The 25611-nt window shown below is 52.3% G+C and overlaps 1 protein-coding gene across 1 annotated transcript; it reads right to left on the reverse strand.

The window, feature by feature from the left end:
- Positions 1-776: 776 nt before the first annotated feature.
- Positions 777-25016, reverse strand: LOC103172242 (WD repeat-containing protein 70; the record flags this gene model as incomplete). Its single annotated transcript, XM_042346555.1, is given in 9 exon segments — positions 777-951; positions 11823-11899; positions 12589-12742; positions 15621-15754; positions 16204-16263; positions 18790-18967; positions 22324-22369; positions 22836-22919; positions 24936-25016. Coding segments are annotated over 9 exon segments (981 nt in total), but the record flags the coding sequence as incomplete, so codon positions are not given.
- Positions 25017-25611: the final 595 nt, after the last annotated feature.

Below are 25611 nucleotides of genomic sequence, written 5' to 3' on the forward strand. Positions count from 1 at the left end.
ATTCACGGCCTCGCTCCCTCCTACCTCTCCGACCTACTTTCCCCCTACTTACCTGCCCGTACCCTCCGTTCCTCTGGCTCCGGTCTGCTCCACATCCCCCGCCCCAACCGCCCTACCATCGGTGGCCTTCAGCCTCTCAGCCCCGAGGCTCTGGAACTCTATCCCCAGTGCCTTCACCGCTTCCTCCCTTTCCTCCTTCAAGGCCGGTCTCAAGACCTTTCTCTTTGACCGAGCCTTCAGCTCCGCTCTCGACTCTCTACCCCCTCCTCGCTCCCTCCCTTCCCTCCCCTCACCCTGACCATTTCCCCCCTGCTCGGGTCCTGACCCAACTGTCCAGCGCCTTGGGACGTCTTTAAATGGAATCTTGTTGTTGTTGTATTGTACTGTATTGCGTTGAACTGTACTGTTTTGTACTATATTATACTGTACAGTTCTGTATTGTAATGTACTGTGATGTACTGTATTATGTGTATTGTATTGTAAATGTATTGTACTGTAATTAACTGTATTTATTGTAATGTATTGTACTGGACTGCACTGTATTGTACTATATTGTGTTGGACTGCACTGTATTGTAATGCATTGGACTGTATTGTAATACATTTATTGTGATGTATTTATTGTACTGTATTGTAATGTTTTGTACTGTATTGTAATGTATTGTACTGTATTTATTGTATTGTACTGTATTGTACTATAAATTATTGTACTGTATTGTAATGTATTGTACTGTATTGTAATGTATTATGTTGTGTTGTACTGTGTTGCTGACTCACACTCATGTTCCTGTCCCAGATCTGGATGGAGCCATCCTGACATGCTGCTGCGATCAGCCGTCCGTCCCTGCTGTATGTGCAGGCCGTGGGGATCACTCGCTTCCCCTGACAGGAACGCGGCTTAAACACATTCTTCTGGCTCTTCTCATTGTTCATGTCCCAGGTCCTGAGGGTGCTGTAGGAACACAGGAAAGTCAACCCTGTCCCATTGTATACACCAGCCTTGCCCCTCCCTCGCCTCCTTCAAGTCCCTCCTCTTTGACCAAGCCTTTGGTCAACCTCCTGTGTAAATGTCATTTAAATGTCATATGAAACATGCAGANTTTTTTCTAAAGCTAGAATCTACCACGTGTGCAGCAGAATTAAACTTCTTTTCAAAATACAATAGTGATTATGTTTTTAACATATATCGCCTCCATTCGCATTGATAATTTTAAGTTTGTCCACCAGACCATTTTCTCTCTTTTTCAAGATTTAGTAGTTAAGTGCTGTAGCTCAGTGGTTAGATCGCTCGCCTCCCGAGCGAGACACTTGGGTTCGATTCCCGGCCGGGCGAAACCTTGGGCAAGTTTCCTTACTCCACACAGAGCCTAATAATAATCCCTCCAAAACAAAACAATAATAAATTGGTCATTTTCAATCCACGGCTGTTTGTGAGACATTGCTGTGCGCAATTGGCTGCCGCGTTCACCCACAAATATACAGTCAATTCACTTTACAGTGTATTCTGTGAAGCGCTTTTGAGACGGATTAAAGGATTATTATTATTATTTGTTGCTGAGGCTCAGTGACACATTAGCAAAGAATTGGTGTTAGGAAAATTGTTGGCATTAAAAAGTAACAAGTCCCCTGGACCTGATGGTTTGAATCCCAGGGTTTTAAAAGGAGCTCATGAGATAGTGGAGGCCTTGTGTCTGATCTTCCCAAATTTTTTGGATTCTGGAACAGTTGCCATGGATTGGAAGATCACAAACGTCACTCCACTATTTAAGAAGAAAAGACGGGGAATTATGGACCAGTTAGTCTGACATCGGTGGTAGGGAAAATTCTAGAAGCCTTAATTAAGGATGTCGCAGTGGGATACTTAGAGGATCACAATATAATTAGACAGAGCCAACATGGCTTTACAAAAGGGAAGTCATGCTTAACAAATCTTTTAGATTTTTTTGAGGACATATCAAGTAGATTAGATAGGGGGTATCAGTGGATTTTTCATAGATTCATAGAATGTTACGGCACAGAAGGAGGCCATTCGGCCCATCGAGTCTGTGCGGCTCTTTGACAAAGCAAGTCACTTTCACTAACCCTACTCACCAGCTTTCTCCCCATAACCTGCAAACCCGTCCTCCCCCGATACCTGTCCAGTTCTCTCTTAAAAGCTGTTATCGAATCGGACTTCACTGCCCTTTCGGGCGGATCATTCCAAATCCCAACTACTCGCTGAGTGAAAAAAAGTTCTTCTAACCTCCCCTCTGCTTCTTTTGGTAGATATCTTAAGACTGTGACCACGAGTCACAGACACACCTACCAGCGGAAACAGCTTTCCCTATCGCGCCTGTCGAAACCTTTCATGATCTTGAAGACCTCTATCAGGTCCCCACGTAACCTTCTCTGCTCTAATGGGAAAAGTCCTAACTTCTCCACTGGCCTCATAGCTAAGGTTCCCCATTCCTGGTATCATTCTCGTGAATGTAGTGTATTTAGATTTCCAAAAGCCATTCGATAAGGTGCCGCATAAAAGGTTAATCCACAAGATAAGGAATTAAGGGGAATATATTAATATAGATTCAAGAATGGCTAATGGGAAGAAAACAACAACAACAACTTGGATTTATATAGCGCCCGGACGACGTCTCAGAGCGCTTTACAATAACGGATCCCGGGACCGAATCAGGCAGAGGGGGAGGAGCCAGGGGAAGGGGAGGAGCCAGGGGAGGGGGAGGAGCCAGGGGGGGGGAGGAGCCAGGGGAGGGGGAGGAGCCAGGGGAGGGGGAGGAGCCCGGGAGAGGGACGAAGGTGACCAAAGGTGCGGTCGAAAAGAAAGGTCTTCAGCAGAGACCTGAAAATGGGAAGGGAGGGAGCGAGACGAAGGGAGTGAGGAAGGCGGTTCCAGAGCCTCGGGGCACAGGGGCTGAAGGCACGGCCGCCGAGTGGGGAGCGGAGGACTCGGGGGACGAGGAGGAGGCCAGAACCGGGTAAACGAAGGCAACGGGTGCTGTGCTGAGGAGAGAGGTCAGAGAGGTCGGGGGGTGCAGAGGAGCGCAGGGACTTGAATACGAGGTGAGGATCTTCAAGTGGATCCTCTCTGGGATAGGCAGCGAGTGCAGTCTGGCCAGGACTGGGGGGATCGGGGAGTGAAGTTTGGGGGTGGGGGGGAGGGCCAGGACTTGGGGGATCGGGGAGTGGGGAGCGGGGTTTGGGGTGGTGGAGGATGGGTGGGGCCAGGACTGGGGTGATCGGGGAGTGGGGTTTGGGGGTGGGGGGAGGGCCAGGACTGGGGGGATCGGGGAGTGGGGTTTGGGGGTGGGGGGGAGGGCCAGGACTGGGGGGATCGGGGAGTGGGGTTTGGGGCGGGTGAGAATGCGGGCGGCAGAGTTCTGGGTGATGTGGGCTGTATGGATGGCAGTGGACGGGAGACCGGTGAGGAGGGCGTTAGAGTAGTTCACCCGAGAGGTGACAAAGGCCTGGACCAGGACTTCAGCGGCTTTTGGGGAGAGGTATTGGCGGAGACGGGCGATGCGTCAGAGGTGGAAGAAAGTGGTGCTGGTGAGGGACCGGATGTGGCGGAGGAAGGATAATTGGGGGTCGAACCTGACGCCTGGGTTGTGTCGGGTTCGGAGAGTTTTGGGGGGAGGTCGGGAAGGTGGAGGAGGTGAGAACCGTGAGATTTTAGATGTTAATGAGAGCCGAAGAGTATGGCTTCTGTCTTGTCAACGTTCAGCTGAAGGAAGTTTGTGTTCATCCAACCCCTGAGATCTGACAGGCAGAACATCAGGGGACTGGGGGGGCGCAAAGAGAGGTGGACAAATAGAGTTGGGTGTCGTCCGCGTATATGTGGAAATGTACCCCATATCTGCGGATGACATCCCCAAGAGGGAGCATCAGATCAGAAAGAGGAGGGGGCCAAGGGTGGATCCTTGGGGTACCTGCAGGTAACCAGGTGAGAGCGGGAGGAGAAGCCGTTGGTGCAGATGTACTGCTGGTGGTTTGTGAGGTAGGACTCGAACCGGGCGAGTGCGGTCCCACTGAGGTGGATGGCAGAGGAAAGGCGGGGGAGGAGGATGGCGTGATCGACTGTCGAACGCGGCGGAGAGGTCCAGGAGGACAAGGAGGCAGAGGGAGCCCTGGTCACAGATAGAGAGGATGGAGTTTGTGACTTTCACAAGTACTGTGGGCGGAAACCGGACTGGAGGGGTTCGAAGAGGGAGTGGGAGGAGGTGTGCGCGGAGTTGGTTGGCCACAACGCGTTGTAGAACTTTTGAGAGGAAGGGCAGGTTAGAGATAGGGCGGCAGTGGCTGGGGTTTGAGGGATCTCGGGAGGATTTTTCAGGAGTGGGGTGATGACAGCAGTTTTGAGGGGGGCAGGGACTGATGCGGAGGAGAGAGTCTGGTTGATGACATCAGCCAGTAGTGGGCAGAGGAAGGGGAGCTGTGTGACCAGCAAGTTGGTGGGGAGCGGGTCGAGGCAACAGGTGGTGGGTTTCATGGTGGTGATGGTGGGTGAGAGGGAGGAGGGAGAGATGGGGGGGAAAAGAGTGTGGAAAGGGGGCGGTGGTAGGAGCAGATGATGAGGAGGGTGAGGGGGACAGAGAGGGCATTGCGGTGGGTGACAAGGGGCAGGTGGTTAGGCTGCCTGGTGGATGTTCAGTATTTTAATTGAAAAAGAAGTCCATGACCTCCTCGCACTTGGCATTTGATATGAAGATTGAGGAGGCCTGAGGGGGGGCACGGAAGAGGTAGTGGGTGGTGGAAAAAACGATTTTGTGGTTGTGTTTAGCCTCCAAGATGATGTTGGAGTAGAAGCCGTTTTTGCGCGTGTCAAAGAACGGTAATAGCTGTGGAGATGCTCGAGCCACAGTTGGTGGTGGACTGTCAGGCCAGTTTTCCACCATCTGCGCTCGAGGAGACGAGTTTGGGTTTTTTGGCAGCGGAGATGGTTGTTGTACCGGGGGATCGGGTGAGTTTGGAGATGGTCCTGGATTTTAGGGGGACGAAGGAGTTGAAGGTGGAGGAGAGGCGATCATGGAGCAGCTGGACGGCTCCTTCAGGATCTCTGTGGGTGGAAGGCCAGAGGGATAGGATGTTTGAAAATGAGAGGGCCTTTGTGAGGGTCTCAGGGGGTAGCCTTTTCCAAGGGCAGTAGAGGACGGTTGAGGGCTTGGTGGAGGAGAGAGGGATGTGAGAGGAGAAGGAGATGAAAAAGTGGTCCGAGATGGCCTTGTCCACTATGCTGAGGTTGGAAATGTCAAGGCCATGGGTGATGATGAGGTCAAGTGCATGACCACGGTTGTGGGTGGGTGGGTGAGTTTATATGGAGGGTGAGTTTTAGGGAGGAGAAGAGGGCAGTGAAATCAGCAGAAGTGGTGCAAGGGGAGTTTAGGTGGAGGTTGAAATCGCTCGTTATGAGTAGGTGCTCGGAGCAGAGGGACAGGGAAGAGAGGAGAGTAGAGATGTCTGTGTGGAAGCAGCCGGGGGCCTTAGGGGGGCGGTAAACAAGGTGGATTTTCAAAGAATCACAGAATCATAGAATCATACAGCACAAAAAGAGGCCATTCAGCCCATCGAGTCTGTGCGGCTCTTACAATAGAGCAATGTGATGTCAGTCCCACTCCCCGGCCCTTTCCCCATAACCCGCAAACCCGTCCTCCTCAAATACCCGTCCACCGCGTTTTTAAAAGTAGTTATGGAATCGGCCTCCACCGACCTTTCAGGCAATGTTGCAGATTCAAACAACGCGCTGCGTGAAAAATAATTCTTCTCCCCTCCCCTCGACTTCCTTTAGAGACTATTTTGAATCTGTGACCTCGAGTCACCGACACTCCCCAGTGGGAACAGTTTGTCCCTTTCTAACCCATAAAATCCCCTCATGATGTTGAAGACCTCTATTAGGTCCTCGTAACCTTCTCTGCTCCAATGAGAATAATCGCGGCCTCTCCGGCCTTTCCTCATCATCACGGTCCCTCATTCCTGGTCCCATCCTCGTAAATCTCCTCTGTACCCTTTCCAATGCCTTAACGTCCTTCCTATAGTGTGGGGCCCAGAACTGGGGCCGTATTCTAACTGAGGCCTAACCAGTGTTTATATGGGTTAATCATCACCTCCTGACTCTTGTACTCTATGCCCCTATTTATAAAGCCCAGTATCCCATATGCCCCTTTACAGCCTTATCTCCCTGTCCTGCCACCTTCAAGGATCCAGTTACCTGCCCCCCCAGGTCTCTCTGTTCCTTCACCCCCCCTTAAGATTGTATTACTGCCTATATTGCCCCTCATTCTTTCTACCAAAATGCATTGCCTCACATTGAAACTCATCTGCCACGTGTCGCCCATTTTACCATCTGTCTATGTCTTCCTGCAGTCGTCTCCTATCCTTTCGGCTCCTATCCTTCTCACTGTTTACCCCCTTCCTAACTTTGTGTCGTCCGCAAACTTGGAAATGGTATTTGCTATACCCAAGTCCAGGTCATTTATGTATATTAGGAAGAGCAGTGGTCCTAATACCGATCCCTGGGGGACACCACTGTACACGTCCCTCCAGTCAGAAAAGCAGCCGTTCACCACAACTCTCTGCTTTCTGTCTCCCAGTGAGTTCTGGATCCGCTGCCACTGTCCCTTTTATACCGTGGGCTTCTATCTTTCTTACAAGTCTTTCATGTGGCACTTTGTCAAATGCCTTTTGAAAGTCCATATAAACGACATCAACTTCACTACCTTTATCCCTTCTCCGTTACCTCATCGAAAAATTCTATTAGATTTGTTAGACTGTTATAACATGTTATAATGTTGTAATAAATGTTATAATAATAATCCTTGAACACGCAGCCATTAATGTCCAGTCCTCACACAGTCCTGTCCTCTCACTGTCCTCACACAGTCCTGTCCTCACACAGTCCTGTCCTTACACAGTCCTGTCCTCACACTGACCTGTCCTCACATTATCTTGACTTCACACTGTACTGTCATTACAATGACTTTTCCTCACACAATCTTGTCCTCACACTGTCCAGTCCTCATACTGTCGTGTCGTCATACCTTCCGGTCACCACAATGTTTTGTCCTCAAACTGCCCTGTTCTCAACCTGTCCTCACACTGTCCAGTCCTGACACTGTCCTCTCCTCACACTGACCTGTCCTGATCCTGTCCGTTCTTCAAACTGTCCAGTCCTCACATTGTCCTGTCCCCACACTGTCATGCCGTAATACTTTTCTGTCACTACACTGTTTTGTTCTCAAACTGTTCTGGCCTCCTCCTTGTCCCCTCCGCTCCAACATCAGCAGCCGTGCCTTCAGCCACTATGCTTCGAGGCTCTAGAACCGCCTTCCTCACTCCCTTCGTCTCGCCCTCTCTCTTCCTATTTTCAGGTCTCTGCTGAAGACCTTTCTTTTCCACCACGCCTTTGGTCATCTACCCCCCCCCGGCTCGGTCCCCGGGATCCGTTACTGTGAAGCGCTCTGAGATGCCATCTGACGTGGAGGGCGCTATATAAATCTAAGTTGTTGTTGTTGATGTCCTGTCCTCAGAAGTACTGTCTTCACACTGTCCACTCATCACACTCTCCTGTCCTCACACTCTCGTCCTCACACTGTGTTGTCCTCACAATGTCCTGTCCTCACACTGCCATGTCCTCAAACTCTCCTGTCCTCAAATTTCCCTCTCCTCACACTGTCCTGTTCTAACACTCTCCTGTACTCACACTGAGCTGATCTTTACTCACAGTCTTGACCACACACTCTCCTGTCCTCACACTGTCATCACAATGTCCTGTCCTCACACTCACTCATCCTCACACTGTCATATCCTCAAACAATCCTCTCCATCCACAGTCCTGTCCTCACATGGGCTTCTATCTTTCTTACAAGTCTTTCATGTGGCACTTTGTCAAATGCCTTTTGAAAGTCCATATAAACTACATCAACTGCACTACCTTTATCCCCTCTCCGTTACCTCATCGAAAAATTCTATTAGATTTGTTAGACAAGATTCGCCTTTAACAAATCCGTGTTGTCTGTCCCTAATTAACCCATATTCTTCTAAGTGACCGAGCCTTCAGCTCCCCTCTCGACTCTCTTCCCCCTCCTCGCTCCCTCCCTTCCCTCCCCTCACCCTGACCATCTCCCCCCTCCTCGCTCCCTCCCTTCCCTCCCTCCCCTCACCCTGACCATTTCCCCCCTGCTCGGGTCATGACCCAACTGTGCAGCGCCTTGGGACGTCCTCCTGACGTGAAAGGCGCTTTATAAATGGAATCTTGTTGTTGTTGTAAGTGAAGATTTATTCTGTCCCGGATTATAGTCTCCAGGAGTTTCCCCACTACTGATGTCAGGCTGACTGGCCTGGAGTTCCCAGGTTTGTCCTTCTGTCCCTTTTTGTACAGGAGAGTCACATTGGCCACTCTCCAGTCCTCCAGCACCACTCCTGTGTCCAACTAAGATTGAGAAATTGTGGCCAAAGCCTCCGCTATTTGTACCCGTGTCTCCTATAGTAACCTTGGCTGCATCCCGTCCGGACCGGGCCACTTATCTACCTTTAGCCCAGTCAACCTTTTCAGTACTTCCTCTCTGTTTATACATATCCTATCCATTTTCTCTCCCCTCTCCTCCGATACTGCGGCATTTGGTGCATCCACTTCTTTTGTGAAGACAGATGCAAAGTACTCATTCAGCACATCAGCCGTGCCCTCTGCCTCCACAATAAGATTTCCCCCTTGGTCCTTAATTGGTCCCACCCTACCTTTGACTAATCTATTTTTCTTGATATGTTCGTAAAATATTTTAGAATTCCCTTCAATGTTATCCGCTAACCTTTTTTGTATGATCTTTTTGCCCCTCTTATTTCCTTTTTCAGACCTCTTCTGCACTTCCTATATTCTATTTGGTTGTCTTCTGTATCGTGGGTTTGACATTTGTCATACGCCTCCTTTTTCTGCTTCATTCTAGATACAATTACCTTCGTCATCCATGGAGGTTTGGAAGCCCTACTTTTCCCTTTTGTGGGAATGTATTTATTCTGTCCCCGAGCTATCTCATCCTTGAAGACTTCCCACTGCTCTTTAGTTGTTTTATCTGCCAATCTTTCTTTCCAGTCCACCTTGGCTAGGTCCCTTTTTAACTCACTGAAATTTGCCCTCTTCCAGTTGAATATCTTCACCTTAGATGGTTCCTTGTCTCTTTCCGTATGCACTTTGAATCTAATAATGTTATGATCACTATTGCCCAGATGCCCTCCCACTGAAACCTGCTCCACTTGCCCTATTTCATTCCCCAGAACTAGATACAGCACTGCTTCCTTCCTTGTTGGGCTGGAAATGTACTGATCAAGAAAGTTGTCCTGTATGAATTTTAGGAATCTTTCCCCCTCCTTGCCCTTTGCGCTGTTGTTTTGCCAGTCTATGTTGGGATAATTAAAGTCCCCCATTATCACGACTCTATTGGCCTTGCATCTGTCTGAGATCTGTTTGCAGATCTGCTCATCTATTTCCTTCCCACTATTTGGTGGTCTGTAGTATACCCCTACCAGGGTAACAGCTCCTTTTTTGTTCCTTAACTTTAACCAGATAGATTCCGTTTGGGGGCCCTCCAGCACCTCGACCCTTTCCACGGCTATAACCGTATCCTTGATTAACATTGCCACACACCCTCCTTTTTTCCTTCCTTATCCCTCCTGAATACATTATAGCCAGGAATATTCAGCTCCCATTCCTGTCCTTGCTTGAGCCAAGTCTCTGTTACTGCTACTACATCGTATTCCCCCTATGACCACTTGAGCTGCAGCTCACCAATCTTGTTTTCTAAACTCTGTGCATTTAGGTACATGCACTACAAGACCGACTTGACCTGTTCTGCACTTCCCCCGTTTTTTTTCTCCATTTTCCAGCTCACCGTTTTTTGCATTCCCTTCCCCCCTCAAAACTAGTTTAAACTCTCCCCAACAGCATTAGATAGCCTGTGTGTAAGGACATTCGCCCCAGCCCTGTTTAGGTGCAACCCATCCATATGATACGGGTCCCACCTGCCCCAGAACTGGTCCCAATGATCCAGAAACCTGAAGCCCTCTTTTTTGGACCATTTCTCCAGCTAAGCATTCATATGCCTGATCCTGCCATTCTGGAACTTATTTGCCCGAGGCATAGGGAGTAATCCAGAGATCACCACCTTGGATGTTCGATTCTTTATATGTTCCCCAGCTTTTGATATTGACCCTGTAGAGTCTCAGCCCTTTTTTGTAACCAATATCATGGATCCCCACCTGGACTACCACTTCTGGAGGTTCTCCTTCCCCCTGAAGAATTTTATCCACCCTTTCTGCGATGTCATCTGCAAACTTGGAAATGGTACTTGCTATACCCAAGTCCAGATCATAGGGAGAGAGGGGAAGAAAAAGGTGAGGTGCTCGAAGGAGGGGAAACAGGCAGAGGAGTAGGGGGTGAGACCAAGGGAGAAAACAAGGAGTAGGGATAAACGGGTCCTTCTCAGATTGGCGGGATGTGACCAGTGGAGTGCCACAATGATCAGTGCTTGGGCCTAAACTATTTACAATCTACATCAACGATCTAGATGAGGAAATAGAACTTAATATATCCAAATTCGCGGATGACACTAAACTAGGAGGGAGAGCAAACACCGACGATGACATTAAAAAAATACAACGAGATATAGATAGGCTAGATGAGTGGGCAAATAGGTGGCAGATGAAGTATAATGTAGGGAAGTGTGAGGTCATCCACCCAGGTGGCAAAAACAGTAGGGCAGATTATTTTTTAGAAGGGGAGACACTAGATAGTGTTAGCGTTCAGAGGGACTTGGGTGTCCTTGTACACCAGTCACAAAAAGTTAGTTTGCAGGTACAGCAAGCAGTTAGGAAGCTAATGGTGTGTTGGCATTTGTTACAAAAGGGTTAGAATATAAGAGTAGAGAAGTCTTGCTGCAACTGCACAGGGCCCTGATGAGACCACGCCTGGAGTATTGTGTGCAGTTTTGGTCTCCTTATTTAAGGATGTACTCGCCTTGGAGGCGGTACAACGTAGATTCACTAGGTTGGTACCAGGGATGAGAGGGATGAGTTATGAGGATAGTTTGAGCAATTTAGGCCTATATTCTCTAGAATATAGAAGAATGAGAGGTGATCTTATAGAAACCTATAAGATTATTAAGGGGCACGACAGAATAGACAGTGGGAGACTTTTTTCCCTGGTTGGAGAAACTATAAACGGGGGTCACAGTCTTAAAATTAGGGGTAAGTCCTTTCCTACTGAGTTGAGGAAAAACTTCTTCACTCAGAGGGCAGTGAATTTATGGAATTCTCTACCCCAAAGGGCTGTAGACGCTCAGTCCTCAAACATATTCCAGACTGAGATTGATAGATTTCTTGTGGATAAAGGGATTAAGGAATATGGGGATAAGGCGGGAGGTGAGGTTAGAATAGATCAGCCATGATCTTATTGAATGGCGGGGCAGGCTAGAGGGGCTGAATGGCCTCCTCCTTCTCCTAATTCTTATGTTGTCATGACACAGCTCCGAGCTGAGGCTCCGTGACACAGCTTTGCAGCCCCCAAATGCACAGCCCCCCAACACAAGGGCCCCCAACACACAGCCGCCCAACACACAGCCCTGCCCCCCCAACCCCCTCCCAACACACAGTACACCCAACACACAATCCCCCCAACACACAGATCCCCCCAACACACAGACCCCCTCCAACACACAGACCCCCTCCAACACACAGACCCCCTCCAACACACAGCTCCCACCATGCCACTCTGCCCCACAGTCTACAGAGTTAACTACACCAGACACACAGTCACTACATCAGAATTAGTCGTGAATCTCTTACCCGTCGTTGGAGCAGGTTAGGAATTCCTCTTTAACCTTCGGGTGCCAACAGCCACTGTTCAACATGGCCGTGTGGCCCTGTGCCAGGGAAAGAGACAGTGAGTACAACACCCGGCACCACCCCAAACAACAACACACTCACACAGCACCTTTCACGTCAGGACGATGTCCCAAGATGCTGGACAGTCAGGGAATTGGACCCGAGCTGGGAGTTGGGATCAGGAGGGATGGAGGGCAGGGAAGGAAGGGATAGGAGGGTGACCAAAGGCGCGGTTGAGAGGAGGGTCTTGAGACGGGTCTTGAAGGTGGCCCCACAGACCTCCCCTCCCACAGCACCGCCCTCCACAGACCTGCCCTACACAGCCCCCCTCCCATAGATTCACGAGGAGGAGAGACCGTGGGATGGAGTGGGAGCTGAGATGCTGAAGGCCTGCCCGTCAATGGGGGGCGGGCATTGGTGGGGCTGGCCAGGATCTGGAACTGTATCCTCTGTGTAATGGGGATCTAGTGGAGCCGATGAGGGTGAGGGTGATGGAGTCACAGAGCCTGATGTAGGAGGGGACACGAGCTGCAGAGTTCTAGATGACCTGCAGCCGCCTGTGGAGGGAAGACAATAAGGAGCGGGTTGCTGTAGTTGAGCCTAGATGTGATGAATGCCGGAAGGGTGAGGCAGTAGCAGAGCTGGGTGACGTTGCCGAGGTGGGGAAAGGCAGAACGGGTCATGGCACGGACACAAACCACCACCCCCCCACATTGCCCTGTGGTACCTTGGTGCGGGCCTGGTCCACGATGTACTGATCCCCCTTCACACACTCCAGGACCTGGAAGCCGTCTCGGTCGAGCACCTTGGCCTGAGCGTTCCCGGCCACACACAGAATCACGTCCCCCGTCACACTGTACTGTAGGGCCTTAATGTGGTGACTGCAGAGAGAGACAGTCATCAGTGAGAACCCCCCCACAGACCTTCCCCCACCCACCGCCCCCCACCCACAGCCCCCCCACCCACAGCCCCCCTCCAATAGCCCCCACCCGCAGCTCCACAGCCCCCCCACCCACAGGCCCCCCCATCCCACAGCCCTCCTACCCACTCTCACCCACAGCACCCCCCACCCACAGCACCCCCCACCCACAGCACCCCATTCCCACAGCCCCACCCGCCACAGACCTGCCCCCACGCACAGCACCCCCCCTCCCACACCAGCCCCCCCCCACTCACAGCCACCTCTCCCACAATAGCCCCCCCCTCCCACAGCCCCCCTTCAACAGCCCCGCCCCTTTCGCAAAGCCCACCCACTGCTCCCCAAAGACCTCCCCTCCCACAGCCCCGCCCTCCACAGACCTGCCCTGCACAGCCCCCCTCCCACAGACCGCATACTGCTCCCCTTACACTGTCCCCCCACACTGCTCGCCCCACTGCCCCCCCAACACTGCTCGCCCCCCTCGCCCCCCCACACTGCTCGCCCCACTGCCCCCCCACACTGCTCGCCCCACTGCCCCCCCACACTGCTCGCCCCACACTGCTCCCCACACACTGACTCCCACACTCCCCCCCCAAACCTTTGAATCTCTAAACCTGGACTCACTGAGACTATAACTTTGACCCCCCACTCCCCATGATGACCCACGCCAGCAGCTAACCAGGCCTCGCTGCCCCCCCACACCGCACCATTTGCTCTTACTCTCGGTGTGCACATTTTAGCTGCCGCCACTGACCCAAGCTGTTTCTCCATAATGCTCCCACCTTTGTCTGCCACCGTCCTCTAATCCTGATCTAATCACTAATCCTCTTCTCCCCGACTCCTGTCCCTGCTCGACCGACCCACAGCCTCCCTCTGCTCCAGCCTGCAAATCCTCCGTCAGGCCGACCGCAAGGCCCATCGGTCCCTGACCCCGGGGGCCAACCTCTCCTCCCTCATCCACATCCCCACCTTCCGTGTCGGACCTCCCCCCCCTCTCCCCCACATTCCGCCACCAACCAACTGTCCCCTCCGCATCGGCCGACAGAATGTCCGCTCCCTCTTCAATAAAAGACCATCCAAGACCTCAGTGTCGAGGAAAACATCGACATCCTCATCCTCACTGAAACCTGGGTCACTCCAGGCGACACCTTCCCCGAGAGAGGCCATACCACCCGGCTACACCTTCCAACATACCCCATGACCTAACCGCCGTGGTGGCAGTGTGGCTCTCATCTCTAGGTCCCCACTCGGCCTATCCCCTTACACTTCTGGAACCTGCCGCTCCTTTGAGCACTTTACCCTTTATCGCACTCCAACCTTTCCCTCAAAATTCTCCTTATCTATCATCCCCCCAGACCTGCCCCACCTTTCTCCCCGACATCTCCATCCTCCTATCTTCCCTCTCCCTCTGCTCTGAACACCTCCTCAACCTGGGCAACTTCAACCTTCACTTCACCCAGATTTTTGGTAGGTCAGGGATTAAGAGATATAGGGAGAAAGCGTATGGGGAGAAATGGAATTGAACGGATTAGTTGAAGTACAGATCAGACAAGATCTAATTAAATGGCGGAACAGGCTCCAAGGGCTGAATGGCCTCCCGCAGCTCCTGTGTTCCCTCCTGCTCTATCTGCATCTGCGCTTCCCCACCCCCCGCAACATGGCCCGACTCCCCCGCTGTCTCACACCGCAGCCCCCGAGACCCTCACACACCCCTCCATTACAGCCAGACTCCACTATAATAATAATAATAATAATCCTTGCATTTGATATAGCGCTTTTCACGTCGGGAGGACGTCCCAAAGCGCTTCACAGAACACACTGTAAAGTGAATTGACTGTATATTTGTGGGCGAACGCGGCAGCCAATTGCGCACAGCAATGTCCCACAAACAGTCGTAGATTGAAAATGACCAATTTATTATTGTTTTTGGTTTTGGAGGGAATATTATTAGGCTCTGTGTGGAGTAAGGAAACTTGCCCAAGGTTTCCTATGCAAACTCCCTGTTTGTCGGCCTCCAACTCCTCCCTCCACAGACTGCAGATCATCCCGAACTAACTCTGCAGCCCATGTCCTCTCCCCCACCCCATCACCCCCATCCTCACCCCCACCAGTCTCCCCGACCCCATCACCCCCATCCTCACCCCCACCAGACTCCTGACCCCATCAACCCCATCACCCCCATCCTCACCGAACCCCACTGGCTTCCCATCACACAGAAGATCCTGATCCTCACCTTCAAAGCCCTCCATGGCCTCGCTCCCCCCCCGACCTCTACCATATCCTAACCCCCTACCAACCTGCTCACTCCCTCCGCTCAACGGGCTCTGGCCTGCTTCACGTCCCCCACCTCGCTCACCACACTATTGGCGGGCGGGCCTCCTGCCACTCTGCCCCCACCCTGTGCAACTCCATCCCTCAGTCCCTCCGTCTCGCCCCCTCCCTCGTCCCCTCCCTCACCCCCTCCCTTGCCACCTTCAAGACCCATTTCAAGACCCTCCTCTTCGACCGTGCCTCCGAACATCCTTGTTCCCCCCTTCCCCTCCATCCTCCCCGATCCCGAGCCCCAGCTCAGGTCCAAAACACTGATTGTCCAGCGGACGTCCTCCTGACGTGAAAGGCACTTTACAAATGTAATTTTGTTGTTGTTGTTGCCCCCCAAAACTGCCGACCCACACTGCTCCCCCGCACACCGCTCCCCCCATATTGTTCCCCCTCACATTGCTACCCCACCTCCTCACACTTCTCCCCAATCCCCACAGCCCCAGCAAACACCCCCACCGCCCCCATCCCCCCCGCCCCTTGTAGCTGAAGCTCAGACAGGAGTTGGGAGTAGCTCTCACCATTCACACGGCTGCAGACATCGAAACGCCTGCACAGACGAGTCCATCCCAGCGAAATCCCACAGCTTCACCTCATAGTCATAGCCTCCGCTGACCAGCCGTGCCCCAGAGGGGTCTAGCGCCAGGGCCGACACCTAGGAACATAGGAATATAACAATATAATATAGTGATGGAAAATAATAAAAAAACTATACCAATAAAGACCAAGTGTCTGTCTGTCTGTGTATCCGACAATCACGTGATAACCAATTGACGTGATTTATACCATATTGGAAAGGTCTTGCTTCTGGCAGTGTCGTGGGCATTTTTTTGTGTGGGATCTCCTAATCGTTGAAGAGCTATATTAAAAAATGCTTTAATTAAGCCCCAACATATGAAAGTTATGCATTGTATTCTGCAACTATGTAGTGACACAAGAAAGCACATTCAGAGAGATACATGAGGGTGGGGGAGACAGGCTGAGGGGGGAGAGAGGCTGAGGGGTGGGAAGAGGGGCTGAGGGGGGAGCGGGGCTGATGGGAGAGGGGCTGACATGGGAGGGGGCTGAGTGGGGCGGAGCTGAGGGGGGAGGGATTGAACTCACGTTTTTGTTGCCATGCTGCAGTGTGATTTCGTGAGAGTCTGGAATTCGTTTCACAATGTCCTGGGGGAATAAAGGTCAACATGAAAGACTTGTAAGAAAGATAGAAGCCAATGGTATAAAAGGGACAGTGGCAGCGGATCCAGAACTCACTGGGAGACAGAGAGCAGAGAGTTGTGGTGAACGGCTGCTTTTCTGACTGGAGGGACGTGTACAGAGGTGTCCCCCAGGGATCGGTATTAGGACCACTGCTCTTCCTAATATACATAAATGATCTGGACTTGGGTATAGCAAATACCATTTCCAAGTTTGCGGACGACACAAAGTTAGGGAGAGGGTAACCAGTGAGAAGGATAGGAGCCGACTGCAGGAAGACATAGACAGATGGTAAAATGGGCGACACGTGGCAGATGAGTTTCAATGTGAAGTAATGCATTTTGGTAGAAAGAATGAGGGGCAATATAGGCAGTAATACAATCTTAAGGGGGGGTGAAGGAACAGAGAGACCTGGGGGGGCAGGTAACTGGATCCTTGAAGGTGGCAGGACAGGGAGATAAGGCTGTAAAGGGGCATATGGGACACTGGGCTTTATAAATAGGGGCATAGAGTACAAGAGTCAGGAGATGATGATTAACCCATATAAACACTGGTTAGGCCTCAGTTAGAATACGGCCCCAGTTCTGGGCCCCACACTATAGGAAGGACGTTAAGGCATTGGAAAGGGTACAGAGGAGATTTACGAGGATGGGACCAGGAATGAGGGACCGTGATGATGAGGAAAGGCCGGAGAGGCCGCGATTATTCTCATTGGAGCAGAGAAGGTTACGAGGACCTAATAGAGGTCTTCAACATCATGAGGGGATTTGATGGGTTAGAGAGGGACAAACTGTTCCCACTGGTGGGTGTGTCGGTGACTCGAGGTCACAGATTGAGAATAGTCTCTGAAGGAAGCCGAGGGGAGGGGAGAAGACAGTGCTTCACGCAGCGCGTTGTGGGAATCTGGAACATCGCCTGATATGATTCTATGAACATGTAGGTTAGGGCCTCCCTGTGGCTATACGCAGCACCTCCCTATGGCTATACACTATACACTGCACCTCCCTGTGGCTTTACACTACACACAGCACCTCCCTGTGGTATACACTACACAGCACCTCCCTGTGGTATACACTATACACAGCACCTCCCTGTGGCTATACGCAGCACATCCCTGTGGTGTACACTATACACAGCACCTCCCTGTGGCTATACACAGCACCTCCCTGTGGCTATACACAGCACCTCCCTGTGGCTATACACAGCACCTCCCTGTGGCTATACACAGTACCTCCCTGCGGCTATACACAGCACCTCCCTGCGGCTATACACAGCACCTCCCTGTGGCTATACACAGTACCTCCCTGTGGCTATACACAGCACCTCCCTGCGGCTATACACAGCACCTCCCTGTGGCTATACACAGTACCTCCCTGCGGCTATACACAGCACCTCCCTGCGGCTATACACAGCACCTCCCTGCGGCTATACACAGCACCTCCCTGCGGCTATACACAGCACCTCCCTGCGGCTATACACAGCACCTCCCTGCGGCTATACACAGCACCTCCCTGGGGCTATACACAGCACCTCCCTGGGGCTATACACAGCACCTCCCTGGGGCTATACACAGCACCTCCCTGCGGCTATACACAGCACCTCCCTGTAGTATACACTATACCTAGTAATCAGGAGTAATCCAGAAAAGGGACGGATTAGACAGGGGAGGGATCTATCAGCCCCTCGTCTGCCTGTTCCCTTCGCCTCACCGTCTCCCTTGCCTCCTTCAAGACCCGTCTGAACACCCTCCTCTTCGTGCTTTCAGCCACCCTCCCTGCCGTCCATCCCTGCTGATGCCGATCCCCAGCTCGGGTCCAAATCCCTGACTGTCCAGCGCCTTAGGACGTCCTCCCGATGTGAAAGTGCCGTATAAATTTGTTGTTGTTGATCTGTATCAGCGCCTCACTGATACCAACAACAACTTATTTTTACACAACGCCCCTCATGCAGATTAGAGTCCCAGAGCGCTTGACAGTGGCGGAGAACACTGGGTTTAAAGGGTTAAATTATGAGGACCGGTTGCATAAACTTGGTCTCTATTCCCTCGAGTTTAGAAGGTTGAGGAGTGATTTGATTGATGAGTTTAAAATAATAAAAGGATTTGATAGGGTACATACAGAGAAGCTATTTCCTCTGGTGGGGAATCCAGAACAAGGCATCATCTTAAAATTTAGAGTTTGGCCATTTAGCAGTGAAATCAGGAGATAGTTTTTCACCCCAAGGGTAGTGGAAATGTGGAATTCTCTCTCTGGCCCAAAAGGCTGTGGATGCTGGATCCAATCATATTTTTAATATTGAGGTGGATAGATGTTTGTTAGTTCAGGGTATCACGGATATAGGATAAGAGCGGGTAACTGGATTTGAGGTACAGGTGAGCCATGATCCTATAGAATGGCGGTACAGGCTTGAAGGGCTGAATGGCCTCCTCCTGTTTCTCCGTCCCCTCCCTCCTCCCCTGTGTAACACTAATTAGTGAGAAAATGAATCCCTCACCTCCTCCTCCTCGTCGCTCTGTGCCTCTTCGTCGCTCTGTGCCTCCTCGTCGCTCTGTGCTTCCCCGTACCCCGGGGGAAGTGGAGGGCCGATCTCTTGCTCCTGTGCCAGGGGGGATTTGTCACTGTCTGTGTCACTGCCCGTGTCTGTGTCAGTGTCTGTGTCACAAGGAGACCTCCTGCACACAACAACACTTCGCATTTAGATAATACAACAAGATTGCATTTATAGAGCACCTTTCACGTCAGGAGGACGTCGCAAGGCGCTGGACAGTTGGGTCAGGACCCGAGCGGGGGGAAATGGTCAGGGTGAGAGGAGGGAGCGAGGAGGGGGGAAATGGTCAGGGTGAGCGGAGGGAAGGGAGGGAGCGAGGAGGGGGGGAAATGGTCAGGGTGAGCGGAGGGAAGGGAGGGAGTGAGGAGGGGGGAAATGGTCAGGGTGAGCGGAGGGAAGGGAGGGAGCGAGGAGGGGGGGAAATGGTCAGGGTGAGCGGAGGGAAGGGAGGGAGCGAGGAGGGGGGAAATGGTCAGGGTGAGGGGAGGGAAGGGAGGGAGCGAGGAGGGGGGAAATGGTCAGGGTGAGGGGAGGGAAGGGCGGGAGCGAGGAGGGGGGAAATGGTCAGGGTGAGGGGAGGGAAGGGAGGGGGCGAGGAGGGGGTAGAGAGTCAAGAGGGGAGCTGAAGGCATGGTCAAAGAGACCGGCCTTGAAGGAGGAAAGGGAGGAAGCGGCGAAGGCACTGGGGGATAGAGCTCCAGAGCCTCGGGGCTGAGAGGCTGAAGGCCACCGATGGTAGGGCGGTTGGGGCGGGGGATGTGGAGCAGCCCGGAGCCAGAGGAACGGAGGGTACGGGGGGGCGGTACGTGGGGGTATAGTAGGTCGGAGAGGTAGGAGGGAGCGAGGCCATGAATGGCCTTGTAGGTGACGATGAAGATCTTGAATTCGATCCTCTGGTGGATGGGGAGCAGTGGAGGCGAGTGAGGGTGGGAGTGGGAGTGAGGGCGAAGGTGGGAGTGATGTGGGCGCGATGCCTGGTGGGGGACAGTACACGAGCTGCAGAGTTCTGAATGACCTGCAGTGTGGTCAGGGCCGGGAAGCCTGGCGAGGAGAGAGTTCCCATAGTCCAGCCTTGAGGTGATAAAGGCGCTGACACCATCAGCATCCAAGGCTGCACTCTCCACCTCTCAAAGCCATCAGGTACCTCGGGGTTCTGTTCGACCCTGAACTGTCCTTTCTTCCTCAAATCCGCACCACAACTGGCACCGCCTTCCATCACCTCCGAAACATCAATCCCACCCTCGCCCTCAACCTCACCCTCACTCCCACCCTCGCCCTCACTCCCACCCTCGCCCTCACTCCCACCCTCGCCCTCGCCCTGGCTCGCCTCCACTGGCTCCCCATCCCCCAGAGGATCCAATTCAAGATCCTCATCCTCACCTCCAAGGCCATTCACGGCCTCGCTCCCTCCTCCCTCTCCGACCTACTATCCCCTTACCTACCCTCTCCGTTCCTCTGGCTCCGGTCTGCTCCACATCCCCCGCCCCAACCGCCCGACCATCGGTGGCCTTCAGCCTCTCAGCCCCGAGGCTCTGGAACTCTATCCCCCAGTGCCTTCGCCGCTTTCTCCCTTTCCTCCTTCAAGGCCGGTCTCAAGGCCTTTCTCTTTGACCTTCAGCCTTCAGCTCCCCTCTCGACTCTCTACCCCCTCCTCGCTCCCTCCCTTCCCACCCCTCACCCTGACCATTTCCCCCCAATGCTCGGGTCCTGACCCAACTGTGCAGCGCCTTGGGACGTCCTCCCGACGTGAAAGGCGCTCTATAAATGGAACCTTGTTGTTGTTGTTGTTTTGTTGCAATTCCCCGTCCCCCACCTTTTGTTCTGCAGTATTAACACCTCTATTCCCTGCTTTGTTCTAAATCAATAACACCTCTTCAACCCATCATCCCTTGTCCTGTACCCCATTTTCTCCTTTATCTTCCTTGTCCTGCCTCCCCCCTCTCTTCTCTTCAACCATGCCTTCACCTCCCCTCTCGACTCTCTACCCCCTCCTCGCTCCCTCCCTTCCCTCCCCTCACCATTTCCCCACAGCTCAGGTCCCGACTCAACTGTCCAGCACTTTGGGACATCCTCCCGACGTGAAAGGCGCTCTATAAATGCAATCTTGTTGTTTTCATAGAATGTTACGACACAGAAGGAGGCCATTCGGCCCATCGAGTCTGTGCGGCTCTTTGACAGAGCAACCGATTTTCACTAACCCCAATCACCAGCTTTCTCCCCATAACCCCACAAACCCGTCTTCCCCGATACCTATCCAGTTCTCTCTTAAAAGCTGTTATCGAATCGGACTTCACTGCCCTTTCGGGCGGATCATTCCAAATCCCAACAACTCTCTGAGTGAAAACATTTCTTCTAACCCTCCCCTCTGCTTCTTTTGGTAGATATCTTAAGACTGTGACCACGAGTCACAGACACACCAACCAACGGAAACAGCTTTTCCCTATCTCGCCTGTCGAAACCTTTGTTGTTGTTGTTGTTGTTAGCTCTTAAAAGCCTCTCCCTCCCAACATGCTCCAGTTCTGACGAAGGGTCGTGGACCCAAAACGTTGACTCACTTTTCTTTCTCTGTAGTTGCTGCCTGACCTACTGAGGGTTCCCAGCAACTTCTGGTTTTGTTTCAGGTTCCCAGCGACTGCAGTATTTTGCATTTTGTGGGTAACTTTGCTGAGCTTAACAGCAGTACAATAAATTGAGGAATTGTTTGACATGTCCCAGATTACAATAGGGAAGGGATGATCTAATTTAACTGGTATCGGAGCTGGATAAACATTCCTTGGGATGGACTGTCTGACTCCATTCTGATCTCACGACAAGCGTTTCATTAATCACAGTAGATTCTCACAATGACTGAAAGAGGCTCACTTTTGTTTGAGTCAGCCAGGTGTTTGACACGTGCGGAAACCCATCACTGTATTTAAGAATATTCGAAACAGCTTGAGAGTTACACATATATATGCCACTTATGCAAACAGGAGATCACAAGATTGGTTTGGATGAAGAAGGAATTTTATCTGTGGAATCCTGTAACTTAGTGCTTAGAGCACTCACACCGCAAGCGAGAGGATCTGGGTTCGATTCCTGGGCAGGGCGAAACGTTGGGCAGGTTTCTTTACTCCACACACCTCTGTTTACCTAACAGTAAGTAGGAACCCAGTTGTTAGTCGATTGGTGGATCGCTTTTCCTAGGATAATAATCCCTTCAAAATAATAAAATAATAATATTAATTTGGTTATTTTCAATCCCGACTGTTTGTGGAACGCTCACTGTTGTGCGCAATTGGCTGCCGCATTTCACCCACAAAATATACAATCAATTCAATTTCAGTCTATTCTGTGAGAGGTCTAGAAGATGTAATATTATATATTATTGGGTCATTGACATCGCTGTGAGCTTCCTGGTGGGCAACACAGCTCAGTGTGAAGTGTGTGAGATCGCGTGGGGGGGGGGAAATGGGGGGCAGAGTGAGGAGAGGCTTATACCTGGTTCTGTGTCTCAGCTCCTCGTTCCCGGCATTGTTCTCTTCCTCTGAGAGATCAGACAAACTCAGTCACATTGATCACCACCCCCGCCCGTCCCCCAACCCCACTCCCCCCGCCAACTGCTCTCCCCACCGAAACCCACCTATCCCACCCCCAAAAACCCACGCACCCCCTATCCCGCTCCCCCCAATCCCAAATCCCACTGACCCCCTATCCCAATCAATCTCCAAATCCCACCCCCCCAATCCCATCCCCTGCCAAATCCAGCAACTCCTCCCCCCAACCCCACTCCACTGCCCCCGTATCCCCACCCCATCCCACTGCCTCCCAATCCCCCCCAGTTCCACTGCCCAGCCCCATTCACCTAACCCCAATTCCCCCAATCCCACTCCCCCATCTCACTGCGCCCAATGCCACTCCCTCCTCAAATCCCACGCCCCCCAAAACTCACCCACTCCCTAATTTCACTCCCCCCAATCCCACTCCCTCCCCAAATCCCACCCCTGTGTTACCCCGGACTCTGCGGCTCCTCTCGATGGCTGTACGACGCGTTTGCTCAAATATTGCTTCAAAGTCAAATGTCCGAGCTTTCTTTCCTGAGGAAATATTAAGCAATCTGCATTGTTACTGTATCCTGAGCAAGGATAATGCTTCACCCTCCCCAGCGCTCACACACCCTCCCCAGTGTCTCACACACACCCTCCCCAGCGCTCACACACCCTCCCCAGTGTCTCACACACACACCCTCCCCAGCGCTCACACACCCTCCCCAGTGTCTCACACACACACACCCTCCCCAGTGCTCACACACCCTCCCCAGTGTCTCACACACACACCCTCCCCAGCGCTCGCACACACTCTCCCCGGTCTCACACACACACCCTCCCCAGTGTCTCACACATACCCTCCCCAGTGTCTCTCACACACCCTCCCCAGCACTCACACACGCACCATCCCCGGTCTCACAAACACACTCTCCCCGGCCTCACACACATATCCTCCCCAGTGTCTCCTAGCGCTCACACACACACCCTCCCCGGTTTCACACACATACCCTTCCCAGTGTCTCACACACACACCCTCCCCCGTCTCACACACACACCCTCCCCAGTGTCTCACACACACACCCTCCCCAGCACTCACACACACACCCTCCCCGGTCTCACACACACACCTTCCCCGGTCTCACACACACACCCTCCTCAGTGTCTCACACACCCTCCCCAGCACTCACACACACACCCTCCCCGGTGTCTTGCACACACCCCCTCCCCAGTGTCTGCACACACCCCCTCCCCAGTGTCTCGCACACACCCCCTCCCCATTGCCTCGCACACACACCCTCCCCAGTGTCTCACATCCTATAGTGCAGTGGTTAGAGCACTAGACTCATAAGGTAGACGACCAGGGTTTGATACCCAGGCAGGGTGAAAGTTTGGGTAAGTTTCCTTACCACACGCGCCTCTGCTTATCTAAGAACCCAGTTCTTAGTCGATTGTCAGATCGCTTTTCTGGGGGTAACAATCCATCCAAAATAATAACTTAGTCACTCAATCCACAATTGTTCGTGGACACTGCTATAATAATAATAATAATCCTTGCATTTGATATAGCGCTTTTCATGTCAGGAGGACATCCCAAAGCGCTTCACAGAACACACTGTAAAGTGAATTGACTGTATATTTGTGGGCGAACTGCTGTGCAGTTAGCTGCCACAATTTGCCCACAAATATACAGTGAATTCACATGTCGCGCTTTAAGACGTGTCGAAGGATTATTACCCCTGGAAAAGCGATCCTCCAAATGATAACAACTGGGTTCCTGCTTACTGCTGGATAAACAGAGGCGAGTGGAGTAAAGAAACTTGCCCAACGTTTTGTCCTGCCGGGAATCAAATCTCTCGCTTGCGAGGCAAGCGTTCTAACCACTAAGCTACTGGACTCCACATGTTGTTTGTCACGGGGAGCAGGCCACATGCAGAATCCCATTACCATGTTAGAGTCAGCACAGAGCGACCAGACTGACAGAGCTGCAGGTGTGAATTACAGTTACATTTTATACAGAACTCCCTTCATGTCGGGACGGTGTCTGAAAGTGCATTCACAGCTCTGCCTGGGCACCGGGGAGGAGGGGAAAGATTACGGTCAAAGAGAAAGGACTTGAAACAGACCTTGAACGCGGTGAGGGAGGGAACGAGTCAGAAGGACTTTGGGATGGCGTTCCAGAGAGTAGGAGAGGGGGGGAGAAGGGAAAGGAGGGGAGGGGGGGTTGAATCCTGTAGCTCAGTGGTTAGAGCACTCGCTTTGCAAGTGAGAGACCTGAGTTCAATTCCAGGCAGAGGGCGAAACCTTGGGCAAGTTTCCTTACTCCACACAGAGCCTAATAATAATCCCTCCAAAAACCCAAACCAATAATAAATTGGTCATTTTCAATCTACGACTGTTTGTGGGACATTGCTGTGCGCAATTGGCTGCCGCGTTCGCCCACAAATATACAGTCAATTCACTTTACAGTGTGTTCTGTGAAGCGCTTTGGGACGTCCTCCCGACGTGAACAGCGCTATATCAAATGCAAGGATTATTATATTATTATTATAATCTTGTGCCACTTACCGAATCCTGAGAATCCCATCACGGAGACCAGAGCGGCATCCGCATCTCCATCGGTGTCTGAGGCACCAGCCATCCCCTGGCCTGGAGCAGAGACAGGCAATCAGAGACAGGGAGAGAGACAGGGAGAGAGAGACAGGGAGTCAGAGACAGGGAGAGAGCGAGACAGGGAGTCAGAGACGGAGAGAGAGAGGGAGAGAGAGACAGGAAGTCAGAGACAGGGAGCGAGAGACAGGGAGAGACAAGGAGTCAGAGACGGAGAGAGAGAGGGAGAGAGAGACAAGGAGAGAGAGACAGGGAGTCAGAGACGGGGAGAGAGAGGGAGAGAGAGAGACGGGGAGAGAGAAACAGGGAGAGAGAGACAGGGAGTCAGAGACGGGGAGAGAGAGGGGGGGAGAGAGAGGGGGAGGAGGGAGAGAGAGAGAGGGAGAGAGAGAGACGGGGAGAGAGAGAGATGGGGAGAGAGAGAGACGGGGAGAGAGAGACAGGGAGAGAGAGAGACGGGGAGAGAGAGAGACGGGGAGAGAGAGAGGGAGAGGACAGGGAGAGAGAGAGACGGGGAGAGAGAGAGACGGGGAGAGAGAGAGGGAGAGAGAGACAGGGAGAGAGAGAGACGGGGAGAGAGAGAGACGGGGAGAGAGAGAGAGAGGGAGAGTGACAGGGAGAGAGAGAGACGGGG

This window comes from Callorhinchus milii, unplaced genomic scaffold (genome assembly GCF_018977255.1).
Source record: "Callorhinchus milii isolate IMCB2004 unplaced genomic scaffold, IMCB_Cmil_1.0 Scaffold994, whole genome shotgun sequence".
Classification (NCBI taxonomy): domain Eukaryota; kingdom Metazoa; phylum Chordata; class Chondrichthyes; order Chimaeriformes; family Callorhinchidae; genus Callorhinchus; species Callorhinchus milii.